This window comes from Castanea sativa, chromosome 5 (genome assembly GCF_040712315.1).
Source record: "Castanea sativa cultivar Marrone di Chiusa Pesio chromosome 5, ASM4071231v1".
NCBI lineage: Eukaryota > Viridiplantae > Streptophyta > Magnoliopsida > Fagales > Fagaceae > Castanea > Castanea sativa.
In genome coordinates, this window is record NC_134017.1 from 80,311,142 (window position 1) to 80,329,254 (window position 18,113).

At 34.6% G+C, this 18,113-nt stretch overlaps 1 protein-coding gene and 1 pseudogene across 1 annotated transcript; both read left to right on the top strand.

Annotated features, from left to right (window-relative positions):
• Positions 1–320: 320 nt before the first annotated feature.
• Positions 321–11,187, top strand: LOC142635910 (beta-amyrin synthase-like; annotated as a pseudogene).
• LOC142634232 (small ribosomal subunit protein eS19x-like) lies at positions 3,083–4,601 on the top strand. Its single transcript, XM_075808522.1, has 3 exons — positions 3,083–3,239; positions 4,197–4,287; positions 4,399–4,601. The coding sequence occupies exons 1-3, from the start codon at positions 3,156–3,158 to the stop codon at positions 4,584–4,586; spliced, it is 363 nt and encodes a 120-aa protein (XP_075664637.1). The 5' UTR covers positions 3,083–3,155; the 3' UTR covers positions 4,587–4,601.
• Positions 11,188–18,113: the final 6,926 nt, after the last annotated feature.

Sequence of the window (18,113 nt, forward strand, 5' to 3'; positions counted from 1 at the left end):
TAAAATGGATCAAAGGAGACCGAAATGGATTGAATTGGACTGAGTTAGACTGAAATGGACCAAATGGATTCAAATGGATAGAATGGATTGAAGTGAACCAAAATGGGCCAAATAGATTGAAGTGAACCAAATTAACCAAAGTGGAATGAATGGGTTGAAATGGACCAAAATGCTACATTGATGTGATTCAAAGAAACATAACAATAATAAATGTTAATCTTTAGCTTTTAGATATTATATAGATTTATTACTTTCTTTATTTCTAGTTCAAACTTCATGTCTATCAATTATGCTATAAATTTATTATATTTTAGAATGAAGATGGTGGATGGGGATTTCACATAGAAGGCCATAGCATCATGTTTTGCACAGCTCTCAACTACATTTGTATGCGTATACTTGGGGAAGGACCTGATGGTGGTAAGAACAATGCTTGTGCAAGAGCACAAAAGTGGATCCTTGATCATGGTAGTGTAACACACATACCTTCTTGGGGAAAGTCCTGGCTTTCGGTATGACAATTTCTTTACCAAGATACATCACATTGGAGTTATATACTAAAAATAATTGGCATTGTAAATTAGAATCTAATCACATTGCATATACTGGGTGTGTTTGAATGGATTGGATGCAACCCAGTGCCCACAGAATTTTGGCTCCTTCCTTCATTTCTTCCCTAGCATCAAGGTATATACAATATCTAATTACTTATTCATTAAACATCCTAAGAATTCTGCTGTATTTTTTATCTTTATTGCATAATGTAATGCTTAAGAAATAAATTAATGCAAGGTTGAAACAAGGTTAGCATGCCTTTGTCACTATAGAGGTTTTACTTTTCTCATACAATAAAACTAACTACATTGAATAAATATATAGTACTTATAGCTTGTCAATTGTTTGGTGCCTAAAATGCAGCCAAAATGTGGATCTACTGTTGGTTGGTGTACATGCCTTTTTCATACTTATATCGGAAAAGATTTGTAGGGCCAATCACACCTCTTATTCTTCAATTAAGGGAGGAACTCTACACTCAACCTTATAATGAAATTAATTGGAGGAAAATGCATCATCTATGTGCAAAGGTAAGTTTTCCTTAATTTTTTGCTCATGATTAATAAATCTAACTGAGGTAAATCCATAAATTCAATTTGAGCAAATAAAGCTCATGTTTGAATTCAAAAGTAGGCCTTAGTGACCCGACGGTGCTAAGTGCTTGTGGATTGGCATATAGGATTTTCAAATTTTCCCCATATGCATTGATTTTGCAAATCTATAACTACAGGAGGATCTCTACTATCCCCATCCTTGGATACAAGATATGCTATGGGATAGTCTATACATATTGACTGAGCCTCTTCTTACTCGTTGTCCCTTCAATAAGTTAGTCAGAGAGAAAGCTCTTCAAGTAACAATGAAACACATTCATTATGAAGACGAGATCAGTCGATACATTACCATTGGAGTTGTGGAAAAGGTAATGTGATATCATATTCAAGAAAAGTAGTAGACATGGCTAATTTAGTCAATACAAAATTACTCCTAATGCCACTTGCACTTAACAGGCGATATTTATGCTTGCTTGTTGGGTTGAAGATCTGAATGGGGATTATTTCAAGAAACACCTCGCTAGGGTGAAAGAATTCATATGGATTGTTGAAGATGGAATCAAGATGCATGTTAGTACGCATGTTTTGCAAAAAAATTGTGGAACTATTACCTATCTTTTGTAGATCTATATTTGAGTTTATACTGAGCTATTAATGATGATATTACTTTAAAAAAAATAATAATAAAAAATAAAAATAATTCTTTATAGAGCTAGCTATGTAACCAGTATACACATATATATTTGGACTTATGTGTTGAAGGACATTGCAAGAAATAAAGGAATTGCTGACTACGATTTACGCCATTTGTATGCAGAGTTTTGGTAGTCAATTGTGGGTTACTAGCTTCACTATTCAAGCTCTTCTTGCAAGAAACATGACTTGTTTCAACCCACTTTTTCCAAGGGTTCACTAAAAATGGTTGAAACAAACGCTAACAAACTGGCACGCTAAGTATACTTTGACTAATTTTATTGCAATGGTCATCAAAACCCTTGAAATAAACTAAAAAACTAAAATCCCGGGTAATTGCTGCCTCCAAATTAATTAACAAACTAAATTAAGCTCTTCTTGCTAGTCCAAATATCACATTGAAATCAAGCTTTTTAGATTTGTGGAGCTCTCTGTCTGCTTCAATTCAGATTTGGGCAGGCATGGCCAGTATAATTATTATGGAAAATTTGACTTTTGAATGTAATAAGGTTTGATTTGGTGGAATTTTTGGTAATTACGACAAAGCTAGATATACAGGAAAGCAAAATGACTCGTAATTCAGTAAAATCATACATGATACATGTGCAACTTGGTTTTCTTTTTATGAGATTTTGTTACAAGCTGATGGGGGCAAGCAAATTGTCATTTCCCAATAGCCACTTGAATGCTTTGCTTATCTTGGACCTGCTTGGACCACAACCTTTTACCAAGTCATATGGTGGGTGTACGACTTTTGTTGTATTCTTTACACATGAACAAATTTCACATTGACGTGATAATGTCACACCATTCCTTGGGACTCCCCCCACCTACCAATAAAAAAAAAGGGTTTACACTTGTACTCCCCCCCACCTCTCCTTGGGACTAGCCACAGCCTTCCACCTTTTACTCGTCTTTGTGTGTGTGTTATATTCGATGTAATTTCCCCTTTTGGGAAGATGATGGAGAATGTTTGGGTGGGAAAGCAAGAAAATAAGAAAACAAAAACCCTCATCTAATGAAACTTGTTGTGGAATCTTCATTATGTTTTCGTTTATTTTTAGCTAAAGGTCTAGTGCTGTTTTACTGAATTTTGTCAAATGTAAGTAAATATTGATTGTTGTGTGATCACATGAATGGAATATCTTTGTAACTTCCATTTTTTATTTATTCAAGCTAACGTTTTATGAGATCATTTTGGGGCTAAGCAGGTTTTTTGGTATAGAATACTAGGAAGTCAAGATATGGATTTAGCACGTTTTATGAGATCATTTTCTCAAACGCTCACATCTTGCAGAGTTGTAGGAGGCACGCCGCAGCAGCAGCAGCAGCAAGACCCAGAAGCAGCAGAAAATGGAGACTGCGAGAAACGTGAAAGACGTGTCCCCCCACGAGTTCGTCAAGGCCTATGCCGCTCACCTCAAACGCTCTGGCCATGTATATACATCTCTCACTCTCTCCATATTCATAAACACTTATTTTTCTATGAACCTGAAACTTAACACTTATATGTGGTTTTTTTTTTTTTTTTTTTTCATGTGTGTAATTTTCAAGGAATAATGTTGTTAATGATTTGAGTTGAATGGGTGGGTTTTTTCTTTTTTGGTGTTCTGAGAATATGGTTATGTTTTGGGCAATGACATTAGTTTTTATGTGATTGTTAAAATTGAAAAAGAAAAAATTTAAAAATGTGTTATTTCAAGGAAACCCAAGTACCCATTTTTGGATTTGATTCAAAGATGGCATTTTGGAACTTTGATTCACTTTTGAGGCAATAAAATGATGAATAATGTTGATGTTTTTTGGTTTTTCATGGTATGGAAATGCAGTTTAAATTGTAAAAAACAGTGGACTAACACTTTTTTAGGTTATTGGTCTACTTGCTGTTTCATGTCATTTGCTGATCTGTTCCTGGACTAGGATACAAGCAACAATTTTGAGCCAAGCTGCTATGCTTATTTCCTATTGTTAAACTAGTTGATTAACAGAAGCTTGTTGTGAAACTTGTTGTCAGATCAATTAATTTATAGAAACTTGTTGCAAAACCTATTGCTAGAATAATTAATAGAGTCTAAACTGTGTTAAGCCTATTTTGATAGAAATTAATAAACCTAATTTCTTCATGCAACACATGTCAAAAACACTTGATTATAGTATTTCAATACATTAAATACATATGATTTAAGTTCTGTATGTATAATAACTATATCTAGATTTTGGAACCTCACTGGAATTGGGCTAGTGCCCTTTTGCTGCCTCATGCCTTGGTTATATGCTGAAGCCTGTTATTTGACTTATCAATCATGGCTAGGCTCTGGATTTTTTTTGCATATTAGTAGGTGGTGGCGTTGGTATTCTTATGTTTCCATTCTCCATCTCCTTGGTTAATTATAGGTCGAACTCCCTGAATGGACTGATCTTGTCAAGACTGCAACATTTAAGGAGCTTGCTCCATATGACCCTGATTGGTACTACATTAGAGCTGGTGTGTCTTCCTCCTTCACTTCTTCTCTCTGTCCCCCCCCCCCCCCCCCCTCCCATTTATAGTATAACTGTGTATTGTGGTTGCATCTTCTTAACCAAATTTTAACTGCAGCTTCCATGGCAAGGAAGATCTACTTGAGGGGGGGTCTTGGTGTTGGTGCCTTCAGAAGGATCTATGGAGGAAGCAAGAGGAATGGCAGTCGTCCACCTCATTTCTGTAAAAGCAGTGGTGCTATTGCTCGTCACATACTTCAGCAATTGCAGAAAATGAATATTGTTGAGATTGACACAAAGGGGTGAGTATCCCCGGCATCATTTTGGTTTCATGATTAACAAATAAAAAAATGAATGGATGACTCTTTCATAGAGCTGGTTAGTTGAGAATAAGCTTAAAGCTCACTGTTTGTTAGTCTTAAGGTGATGGATAAGAATCCTAGTATAGGGATTGATCCATTATCCTTAGAGCTTAAGATCACCAAGTACTTTATTTTATTTTGTATATTTTATCATTGATTTTGATTATGGTTTGTGATCGCAAGTTGTACTAACTAAAACCTGTTCTGCTTTCTCATTGTGCAGTGGATGTAGTAGAAGTTACTGGGAAGGAACAAATAGATGCACAGCCAACCAAGAAGGGAAGGGGAAGAAAATAATAAATTTGTATGCTACTAGACATATAGGAATGGTGCTTGTTCAAATATGCCATTCTCTTCAAATTGCTCTGCTGAAAGATGGATGTCATCAACAGTTCCTGATGTGGATGGAGGATTTGAACCTGAAATGGAGTCCACATTGCGAAGACGTGCAATTGAAGCCAAAAAGACCCAGCTACTGAATCTGCTACAAGTGATATGTCAGCTTAGTTTATGTTCCAAATTAGTTCTTCAGTTACCTGATTGGGTGTTGGTGTTAATTATTGTAGGACAAGATGTGTTAGTAACCACATCTTATTGTTGAGAAATGCTGAAATTATTGAAGTGGATTGAAAAAAAAATGTATTTTTCAAAATTTTGTAACTTCAATTTGATATTTAAGCTTTGGTTCCTAATAGTTGCAATTGGGTGACATTTTTCTTTTGATATCTATTTGCACTAACATGCTTCTTCAATCTGGTAGTTTCAACATGAATATATATATATATAGTGCATGATTGTGGTTTTTTTTTTTTTAAATAAAATAAAATCTTATTTTGAGGGTCAAGAGACCCCTTAAATAACTTTATTTATCAAGGGTTGTAAATATAAATCTTTTAAACCTTGGTAAAAGGTTATTTAAGGGTCTCTTGACCCTCAAAATAATATTAGAGCACTTGTTTTGAGGGTCACGAAAGCTCTCAAAATTTCCTTTTCGACGGTATATGTTTCAAAGGTTATCAAGGGTCAGTTGGACTCTTAAAATAACTTCTTTCAAGGTTTTTTAATACTTTTTTTAGGGGTTTTGACCCTTGAAAAAAGTCTGATTTGTTGTAGTGCCAGTATTGGCGAGAGGGCATGACTTCATAAAAAAATCTCAGGTTTGATTTTAGATTCTTAAAAATGTCATTATCCAGTATTGATTCAGAGTTATCATATTCCCCTTAAACATTGTAAAGGTTAGGGACAATCTTTCTGGAGACTTTAAAAGAATGTATCATCACATTTCAAAAGGATCTTGGACTTTTTCTGATCAAGATCATGGATTACAAGTTTCTGATTGCACTGCACACAGTTTGAAGGTAACTAGCTCCATATAGTGCTTGATTGAAATCTACTATTACTCCTAGTCCATAATCACTTTTTTTGTCATCGAATTTTTATTTGCTTCACAGTGCTGCTTGCTTTTCTCAACAATGACATCAGAGGTTGTTGGTGAAGAAATGGAACTTGAGAGGTTGTTTGATTCTGTAAATATTCTACTTTCCTTACAGGTGAGGTCCGTGAGGATTAACTTTCCCTATCATTGTATTATTATGAATACTTGTTTTGCTTGTACAGTCACGAATAGGTAATTTAAGTTGCGTTTAGTTATTCTTGACGCAAAAGTGTCAACAACAAGAAATCACTTATCCAAATCTTGAGGGATTTGTTTTTCTTAAAGCTTCTTATCCAAAATTGTCTTTAGCTTTCACTATTTGCTTCTGTTATAAAAAATAATTTACACTCATAGCATTGTGAAACTCACTCTGAAGAAACTTTGTATAACATTTGTCTTTTGTTTTGTTTTTTTTTTTGGGTGGCTTGTTTCTTTCCTTAGTATTTCACTATGTTCATTCATGCAGAGTAAAAATGGTGGTGCCATCCTGGGAGCCTGCAAGAGCCGAGGATTGGTTAGATGTCCGTACCTTAACGTATTGGGATCATGTTCAAATATTCTTTTGGAAATACTTTTAAATTATCTATGTCAATAAATTGACACTTAATAGCTTTTCATCAGTAGAGCGGACCTATTGGTGAAGGATGTAAGAGAGTCACTAAACGTGGTCTGGTAATATTAAAAAAAAAAAAAAGTGATTAATGGACCAATGAAAAAAAGTAGATTGATTGAAGTTGGAAGAACAAAAAGGGTAGCATTTTTGTAACAAACTTAACCCAACTTATTAGATTAACCAATTATGATAATTAATGGATTTCTCGTTAATGAAAAACCTATGGATAAATCCAAATAAAAAAAAAAAAAAAAAAAACACACACACACACACACCAAGGGTATCACCTACCCCAAGAAAGTTTTTACCATTTAGAATTAAATGGTACAACTTAATGGGCCTTCAAGAGAATCAAAATTCCTAATTGAATACTCATCCAATCGAATTCGATCAACAGGCATATGTCGATCAGTCAAGATGTAGTCGAGATTTCAGAGACTACTGAAATAGTCATCATATTGTCATAAATTTTCCAACGCTAAACTAACAAATAGAAGTAGTAAAACTCAATATGTCAATTAAAAAAAAATAGTAGAAAGTATGAAGAATAGAATGGTAGAAGAGAATATATGTGGCGATGTTGCCTATCCTATTATGGATCCATAGCTAACCTAGAAATTTTGGCAATAAGCCTAGGTTTTTGTTGTAATATATATTTGTGGAAGTTTTACTTTCTCTACTTTTCTTTTTTCCTCTCTCAGTTACTTAATCCCATAGAATTCTTGGAGGATATTGTTGTTGAGTATGTTGAGTGCACTGCATCAACAATCCAAGCTTTGGTTTTGTTTAAGAAGTTGCACCCAGGGTATAGGATGGAAGAGATTGATAGTTCCATTCGAAATGGTATTAGCTACATTGAAAACACACAACTGCCTGATGAACCGGTTCATGGTATGTTCGTCTACTAATTCACTAGATATGTTTGAATTATTACAAATTAATTACATGATGAATCTTTGCCACAGGTATGGAAGTTGGGGAATTTGTTTTATCTATGGTACATGGTTTGCACTAGGTGGATTGGCTGCAGTTGGTGAGACTTACCACAATTGTCCTACTGTGTGCAAAGCAGTTGACTTCCTACTCAGAACACAAAAAGATAATGGTGGTTGGGGAGAGAGCTATCTTTCATGCCCAAACAAGGTAATGTTTCAAAATGGATTATGTTGTAAGCCTTTTTTATTTTTCATCTTTTAATAATTAATATCTTTCATTATATATGTCAAATTATAAATATGAAACTAAAAAAAAATGAATAATAAATACATGTAGAATGAAAGATATCAAAAGCATGAAAGGAATTATCATGGTTCACACTTTAGCCTGTGGCAGACCGTGAGCTGTGGCGTTTCACCTCAAAACCAATTGGTGATGAAAAAGATACAATCAAATCTTTTATGGCATTCGACATCATGCCACATGGGCCTGTTTTTAGAGTAGTTGTAGGGAGTCAAATTGTAGTCCCCCCAACAATCCCTCCCTCATAATGACACTTTCGTGACTCGAACACATGACCTTGACTCTGATATCATTTGTCGGAACATAAATTCACAGCTGAAAGCCTTTTTGTGATTACTACTTTACTATTCATAGTTGTTTTTTACAATAAAACCTAAGGTATATATTATAACTTACACTAGGAAATCCTATGTACGTTTGTCCATTGATCATGGATAAATGCTAGAAGAAAGGACGGAACCATGTAGGGGTTATATGCGTCAAGTTAGATATTCGAATGCAACTTTGCCTCCCTTCATCAAATCAACCCAAAATTTTTTATCTGAATCCTTGTGCTTCTTCTTGTCTGCACTATCATACTGTAATGGTTGATGTTTGATGCTTGAATAGCAGAAATTCTCCTTTATTTTCTTCTTCTTCTTTGGCTTCGATTTCTCCACCACCTCGTTGTGATCCTCCTCAATTATTTTTTTCTGTCTTCTGCTACGAATTCTCGACCAGCACATTGTCTCTTTGTTTTCTCCAAAGGTTTTCTACCTTCCCTGTATCTACTTTTAAGTTTTTGTTCAAAAATGTCAAACACACGCGAGTAATGCTAGGGACACATAAACTACCACAACTTTTGTCATAACTCGCTATGTGGTAAGTTGTGAGTCATAGAGATGTGAACTTACCATTTGATCTTTACTATTCACAACTCACCACGTGGCGAGCTGTGGCAAAATTTGTGAGACTTTATGTGTCCCCAACTTTACTTGACACACATATGGGATTTTTACTATTTTCTTTTGTCCAAGAGTCATCTACTCTACACGTGGGATTTACTTCTTCACATCTTTTTTTTTCCTACCTTTTATCTATTTTGTTTTTTTATATTAAAGACGTGTTATAGGAATCTAAATGTGTCTTGTGCAATATATTATTAAGTAAAATATATGAATTTATAGCTTAAAAAATAGATATATAAATTTACATTTTTAAAAATATCTTAAATAAAAGGACAGAGTTGTGATGAAGCACTTAAGCGTGATGGTGAATTCTACATAGATAAATGGATTGTTTAAGTTGCTTATGCTTCGAATTGTAAATTGGTAACTAATATTTTTCAAAATGAAATGATTGGATTTGTAAAGTTAATATTTTAATATTTTTTATATTTAATATATTTTTTTCAAAAAAAGAAGAAATATTGATAAATAAATAAAAGAAAAATGGTAAAATGTCGCTGATGAGGTGGCACAACAAAAATTTTACAAAATTAAATGCAAACACTTCCATTATTATTATTATTGTAAATTTTTTAGACCCCTTAAAACACCAGTTGATTAACCTAATTATTTAGCCAAGAGATTACTTAGATAAATTATTTAGGTCTAGGTTAATACAAATAAATCATATCATGTAAAGAGTGTGGAAAAGTAAATAACACACGATATAATAACCCAGGAAAACCAAACCGGTAAAAAACTTGGGGAGGATTTAACCTAGTTATCCTCAAGGTAAAACAGATCCACTATGAAAGAATAAAAGTTTTACAATAGCAACTTAGACCACTAACATTCTATTGCTACCTCGGGTGAGAAAACTTACTATTGTGATCACGTGACAGCTCCAAGTCCACAAACTACTTCTTTCTCAGATCCACAGCATCCAGAAGTATACCACTTATTTTTCTTTAAGCTCTTTATGCAGCAACTGAAATGATCACCAAGCTCTTGACAACAATCTCAATCTTGATAACCTTAAGTATGTATGAAGGTAAACACCTCTAGATCTCACTAGAGATTAACACATACAACATAAACAACAATCTCAAAATGTGGCTAGGGTTTTTCCTTTTATATTTAAGGCAAAACATAAAACCCTACACGTTATATGGGCTTGGGCTGAGTTGGAAAATTTTGTAGAAAAACATGCTGCACGAGTTTCGATCGAATGAGCCTTGCAGAAATTGAATAGTAATTTCTTGCAATTACTCGATTCCAACTTTACATAAACACATACTTTGAGCAACTTAAATCTAGACTAAACGTTTTGATCATGGTTTGCCAACATATACATATTGAAGTTCTAATACATTAGTTCCTAATTTTATAGAACCTAACAGTTATTATTATTATTATTATTATTATTATTATTATTATTATTATTATTATTGTTATTATTATTATTATTATAGTACGAATATCTTTGATAGAAAGTAAAATATCGAAATCTTTATGCTTGATTATATAGGAATATGTACCACTTGGAGGAAACCGATCAAATTTGGTACAGACTGCATGGGCAATGATGGGTCTTATTCATGCTGGACAGGTTAGTCTGATGTTCAAAAATGGATCATTACATATTGATATTGTGTTATCATATGTTTTTCTTGAATAGTTCTAATAAATATTTTCTTACTTGTAATAGGCTAAAATAGACCCGACACCGCTTCACCGCGTGGCAAAGTTGATAATCAATTCTCAAATGGAAGATGGAGATTTTCCTCAACAGGTATCTTCTTTTTTGTCATAGCTTCAAATAACAAAAGTAAAAAATATACTAACAAGAAAAATGAAAATTGACATGAATACAGTTCATTTTTGAACTATGGAGAACAATTTTACCCTTGTCTAGTAAACTTTCCAGTAGTTTTCTCAGAAACCTAAGTAATTGAAGCTTGACTTTCTATTTTAGAATTCGGATAGAAAAGAGACAGAGTAATATTAAAACAATATGAAGTACTATGTTAAGCTTGAATTTTACTTATAATACTTTCTAACCACTTATCACATGTTATGGCAGGAAAGCACTGGAGTCTTCTTCAAGAACTGCATGTTACTTTATGCAGCATGTTGAAATATCTTCCCATTGTGGGCTCTTGCAGAATACCGCAAGTGTATCCCATTGCCACCAAAAGTCATGTAACCAACCACTACAAGAGCAGCAGAGGGAGTTGTTAATTCTTTATCTATTCTGTACTACCTACTTTTTGTTAGGATGTGTGCCCTTAAATCCTATTGTATGATGCTATGTATGTTATTATGTATGACTTAATGTTGTGTTTAATAAAGTTGTCTTGCTATTATCTAAAATAATGGTAACATGAATATTGAGACATTATCATATAGTCCATGAGATGCATAGTATGTGATTTATATGAAAAGTCATAGAAGATATAAATCATAAGTTCTTTGTAAACTCAGAATTTTAGTTCGTAGTCAGTGATGAAATTGGACATTTCATTTGCGAAGACTATAACATATTAACTAAGATGATTTGTCTTGATCATGAAAATGGAGATTTCTAGTTGATATGTTGATATGTTTTAAGAGTTAAAACATATTGAACTGGACCGGTGTGAGATTTATTATTCTCCTAACAACTGTCAAATGAATAATAAACTCACGACTTATATTTGCATGAACTCTGAATCCTGAGAGAATAATGGACTTGATCATGAGGTGTAGGTTGCTTTAATATATTAGGAGTGAGATTTAGAGTTATGGTTAAAACCTCAGTACGTTGAGCAACCATATTTAATGTTGACGGAACATATATTCTCAAGATGGAATTCATAACCTCTTAACGGAGATACAAAATATTCCCTTGAGATAAGTTTAATGAGTTTGTTATTCAGAATGTTAGGCCTAACTACTTTAGTAAATAGTTACTAGAGTATATGTATATTTATGAAATTGGATTTCATAAATATATGATGAATAACTTAAAGGGTTAAACCAGGTACTCAAGGATAAGATGTAGTAATCTACAAAGTAACAGTCTACATCCATGACTTTGTGTTACTACAAATATTTTATGAAGGGGTTGCATATACAATAAAGTCTTGGGATATAATTTATAAATAAGGCCTAGAGTGCAACTATATTTATATAGTGATATTAAATATAGTTAATGGTAACTTTGAACTTGTCAAGAGTTGACAGAAAAGCTCAAAGTCCATTGGAGCTAGTGTCTTATTGGTCCTTTTTGGTCCCACTCCAAGCCACACAGTTAAGCCCAATTGGAAAGGCCCAAAAGGTCAGCCCAAATAGATAATTGGTTAGATACAAAAGGAGAAATATACAGAATTTTCTATAGAGATTTTTGTAAAAACACTATTGTGAAAAGGTGTGTAAGAAGTGTTAGACACTTTGACATTCTCCCTTTGGAACTGATTGAGAGACTGCACACATTGGGCGTTAGTGGAATTGGAGTGAAGATTGAAAGTGTTCCCAAGTACTTCTGATCTTTGAAAGTTTTTGAAATTCACCGCTCCAAGGTACACTCTCTTGTTCTTAAATTCTGAAACTTATATAGTGCATGTTAACTTCTATGAATGAAGTAGATCCGTTTGTTTTCTGCTGCATACATGCATTTTTCCATCACTTTTCTCTTAGTTCTTGCCCACCAACACTGTTTCCTTGCAGCTATTGATGTATGAAAGTTTATTACAGCCACTTGAATATTTTGGAGTGAGACATATAATATTATATTCTATTGTTAAATAATCATTAAGGACTATGTACCTGTTGCGTCTACTATATTTAAGTATTTGACCTATGATGAACTGACACATCAATTTGTGAAAATTTAGATAGATTTTGTTGTGCTCTTAGAAGAACACATTGTCAAACATGGTAACAACACTACTCAAAAACAGGTCCATAGTTGCATTTTTGTGGTGGCATTTTATAAAAATGCTGCTATAGCCAACCTATGATTGTGTTTTGTACAAACACCGGTTAAAACCCTAACCTATAAGCGCTGCTATGGGGGAGGTCTGTAGCCACTTTTTAAAGGGTTTTTAACTATGTTTTTGTGGATAGGGCCTATTGCGGCATTCGAAAAGCACGTATATAGGTCCAACTAAAAATTTAAATAAAAAAATGTCCTATTACTATGATTTCGAAGCACCGCAATAAGTCCTACCCAAAAAAATAAAAATTGGTGGACCTATTATGGCACTTAGAAAGCGTCGCTATAGGGAATTATAGGGAAAAAAATCTAGGCCATCTATTATGGTGCTTGGAAAGGGCCACAATAGGTCTTGGTCTGACTTAGACCTATTACGACACTTAGAAAGTGCCACAATAGGTACTCCCTGAAATATTAAAAAAAAAAAGTTAATGGATTTATTATGGTGCTTGAAAGTGCTGCAATAGGGGTTGTTTTGACTTAGACCTATTACAACACTTAAAAAGCACCATAATAGGTCCTTAGGTTTAATCCACTAAACTCCCATTCCATGAAATTTTCAGAAAATCAAATGGGCAATGAGTGGAATAATCTTATCAAAGGCATTGTTTTGAAAACCAAACCAGATCGGATGGTGGAACCGGGTTAACCGGAAACCAATCAAAATCCATTTTTTTAACTTAGAAACTCGTAAAATGCCCTTTTTTTTCCGTGAACCTTTTGACCCGTGGTCCAACCAAATGGTTTTAGACCCGTGAGCGGGTAAAACTGGTTGGACCTGCCATTTTTTTCCCCCCTAAAAATGGTGGTCCAAAAGAACTAGATCTAAAGTCACAACTCACTAAGGACTTCGTTCTTCATAGCGCAGCTCCACAGTGGACTAGATGAGATCTTTACTTTGTGATTTTGGTCTAAGAGGAAAGCGGAACAAGTGATTTAAAGGGGAACAAGAGATTTAAAGGGGAGAGAGAGAAAGAGAGAGAGAGGGTTTTGCAAAACAGAGTTTGGGCAAGAAAGGAGCTTTTTTGTTTTTCAAAGGTAGTATTGATATTTCATTTTTCAAAAGCCACAGTCAAATGCTCAAATGCCTAATGGCTAGAAACCTTGAAACTTTAAACCTTGAGATTTGGAATTATCATTTATAACCCCTTTAAAATTTTACTGTTCCTAATCTATTCAATGGTTAATAATAGTTAAAATATTTTAATGGTATAAATCATGGCTTTTAAAGATATTGTTATGTTGACTATTGTACAAATTTATTAAAATAGGGGTAATTACACATAACCCACCTATAGTTTGGGCGAAAATCACTTTGCCTACCCATGATTTGAAAAGTATCACTTAACCTACCTGTGGTACGTTTTCGTCAATCTTCGTAACCCACCTCAGTCCCAGCTGTTACAAAAACACCTCTTAATCCCAAAACACAACATAATGCGGATCAAAACACCCAAAACTCAAAAACTTTTCGAGAGAGAAACCTGTGGTGAGATCGTAGTGTTCTTCGTGGTTTGGAGTGTCTGGAGGGGGAGAAAACACAACTCGAGCAACATCGAAGCTAGAGGAAGGTATGTGTGACTGCTGTTGATCTGCATTTGGGTTCTTGATGGCATTTTTTCCCGCAACCCACCCACGTAGTTAGGGTTTGTAAAATTTTCTCAAAATTGGTGTATGTTAAATGTGCATTTTGCTATTTATATGTAGAATCGCTTAGTATGTAGCTAATGTACTACTATGGTTGTTTATATAATGTGTATACTTGAAAGAATCAAGTTTATTTGTCAATGATTATACTTGTTTGTGAACTGTGGGTAGTGTGGTCCCTATGAATTTGTTGGGAATTTGGTTTTGCATGTGCCATATGTGGTCCTTTGGCCGTGTGTTGTCTCTCAATAACAAAACAAATTTTATGCGAAAACAAAATAGCACTATGTTTTGCTTGTTGTCTCTTTTGGCTTGTTGTCATTTTCAGCATGTCAGTATGTAAACAAACTACTTATTTTAAACAAACTACTTATTTTAATTGCAAATGGTTGACTTCACATTTGACATTAAAATTCATGTTGGGGGATGTTTTGTGGAGAACCTAATCCTTCCATATGTGGGTGGGTATGTACATTCATTGATAGAGATTGACCCTAATAATTTGAAATTCGAGATTTATGCCATCTAGTTGGTGCTCCTAAAAAACACAGTAGATATGGGTATTTACTTCCTGAAGGTGATATAGAGAATGATTTAAGGGCCATAGAATCAGATGTAGATGTGGTGAATATGACTACCCTTCATAAGACATGCCCAGTTAACAAAATCATTGATATAGATGTGGAGCTACTAGCAGTTAAGTATCTAGATGGAGGGGGAGTGGCAGATGATGGTGTAGGTGGTGATGGAGGGGTGGATAAAATAGATGTGGAGAGTGATTATGAGGAAGAAGAAGATGATGAGAATGTTGAGGTTGGTGATAGAGTTGAAGAACAGGATGCTGAGGTTGGTGCAAGGGTTGAAGAATAGAATGTTGAAGGAGATGAAGATGATGATTGGCTATATGAAGGCCTAGAGGGGGATGACTTTGGTGATGACATATTTGTTGCTCCAAACTCAGCTCCACAAGGTTCTACTCCAAAATCAAGTGATGCTCCCAATACAGCCCCAAAATTAAGCAATGCACCCCATACAGACCCTGAGTGGGCTGAGTTAGCTCTTAAGGATGACGTGGTAAGCTTGGATGGGTCTAATGATGAGCAGGTACCTGAGCAGCCAGAGTTTAATGCTAAGAGTGACATGAGAAATGTTGTCCTGAAGAAGGAGATGAAGTTTCCTAATGCAAAGGTGTTCAGAGCTGCTTTGAGGGAGTATGCAATTAAAAAACCTATTGACATCAAATTCAAGCTTAATGAGAGGGCCAAGATATCAGTTTACTGTAAGCATAAGTGTGGGTGGAGATGTTATGCATCTCAAATAAGTGGAGAGCTAACATGTCAGATTAAGACCTTAACTGATGATTGTACTTGCCCCAAGTCTTTTAAAAATAGCCAAGCAACATCAGCTTATGTTGCTAAGAGGTTCATTGAAGATTTTAGCAAAAATCCAAATTGGGAGGTGAGTGGTGTACACAACCATGTGATGCAAAAGTTATCAAAAGAGAAAGGCAAAGGATTTGATCTGTTGACCTAAGTGTAAACCAAGTGTATAGGTCAAAGAGAAAGGCAAAGGATTTGATAAATCGAGATGAGTAGATAACTGTATGGAACATTATTTGTCCAAACCAGATTATATAGAAGTTTATTTATTTGCTACTACAGATTGTGTCCAAGTAGATTTTTCCAATATAGAATGTATGTAAATTGTTATTGTGGAATGGTTGTTATGGTATGCGCAGGTCATTGATAATTGACTAATACTTCTTTTATTATATGCCCAGAGACTAGTGGCATGACCAATACTTCTTTCATTGAATGGTTTTTATGGTATGCACAAAACAATACTCAATAATTGATCAATTCTTTGTTCATTAACACATCAAAACATTACATCAGTAGGCTAGTGCCGTAACTACTTCAAGGCAGCAACATTACAATGCAAATTCATTAACACCATTCTTTACAATGCCATAACTATCTCTACTAACCAATTAACTACTTCAGGGCAACAACCTTGGTCTCTTCACTCCAGAGAACTCAATTGAGCCAAAACACAACAACAAAAACATAATAATAACAAAAAATATCCATGACAAAATGCATGCAAACTTCCACATTCTCTGCTTCTCTTCAGCAAACATGGCCTTTTCCTTAGCTTTTGCATAGACAACTCGAGCCTTTCTCTCTCTCTCCTTGGCTTTGGCTTCCTCTTCAAGAGCCTTTTCTGCCATTTTCCTAGCTTCTTCTGCCATTTCTAGAGCTGTCCTTTCCCTTTCATTGGCAAGTTGGAGAGCACTCTGAAGCCTAGACATCCTCTCTAGAGCCAAAGGTGCAGTTTCATTCCCACGAGGGCAGTTTAGGTTATCAAGCCAAACAAAGAAAGGACACTTAGAACCAACCTTATAACGGCTACAACCCAAGAATCTCCTCCCAAAATTGTACAAACTCAGACTTGTTCTCAAAACACAAGTCTGCTCATTGCACATATGCTCACATGAACCCGAGAAATTACCACTTGATGAAGACATATCAACAAAACACAATTCTTGGGAAGCCCAACTTTAGAGTTTCACACAGTAAGTTGGCACTTGAACAAAATTTGAGACCCTAAATCTAGAACAAACACAAATACCTTGATTTTCTTTACCGAAACTACCTTCCCTAGCTTCGATGTTGCTCAAGTTGTGTTAACTCCCCCTCCAGACACTCCAAACCACGAAGAACACTACGATCTCACCATAGGTCTCTCTCTCACAAAGTTTTTGAGTTTTGGGTGTTTTGATTCGCGTTATGTTGTGTTTTGGGGTTAAGAGGTGTTTTTGTAACGGCTGGGACTAAGGTCGGTTACGGAAATTGATGGAAACATACCATAGGTAGGTTAAGTGATACTTTTCAAACCATGGATAGGCAAAGTGATTTTCGCCCAAACCAAAGGTGGGTTATGTGTAATTACCCCATTAAAATATTATAAATGATAAGAAAATATCTATTTAAAATCTATAGTAAACTGTGAAAAATATCATTTGATATTTAGTAGTCTCCAAATACTTGAATTTCTCTAAATGTTTAGTCAATATTATTAATTTTTATGCATTAAATTTTATTTATTTCATATTAATTAATTATTAAATTCATTATTACATCAACACGGTCTGACCTCGGTTCGACCTCAGTCCAACCTCAAAAACCTTGAACCTCTCCCTTTTACAGTTCTTTGAACAGTCCGGGTTTCAAAACCATAATCAATGGATGGCACTGCTTCCACGTATTTTTTTTTCTCTCCAATCTCATTAAGACTTTTTTTTTTTTCTAACATAAAACATTCATGCCAATCCTACCAAGGAGATATTTAGTATTCACAATTTTATTTTGATGTGATTAGTCACCTATTTCTAATAGATTTTGTTGAAATATAAAATTTAAAAGCAAAATGTGGTTACATAAAAAAAATGTTCAAGCAAGATTTATGAAAGCATATAAGTTTTGGACAAATTTTTGGGACCAAAAATAAATATAAATAGTGCACCCAAAAATATAAAATGGGATTATCTTGCTAAATGTATGACCGAAAATTATATCTTGCACCCGGCATATATGCCGGGTGTGAGACACAGGGACGGGCCCCACAGTGTGTGG

Coding starts and splice junctions, on each gene's coding strand:
- LOC142634232 (XM_075808522.1), top strand. CDS start 3,156: ATGGAGACTGCGAGAAACGTGAAAGACGTGTCCCCCCACGAGTTCGTC. Junction 3,240..4,196: donor ACCTCAAACGCTCTGGCCAT/GTATATACATCT, acceptor GGTTAATTATAG/GTCGAACTCCCTGAATGGAC. Junction 4,288..4,398: donor TTGGTACTACATTAGAGCTG/GTGTGTCTTCCT, acceptor TTTTAACTGCAG/CTTCCATGGCAAGGAAGATC.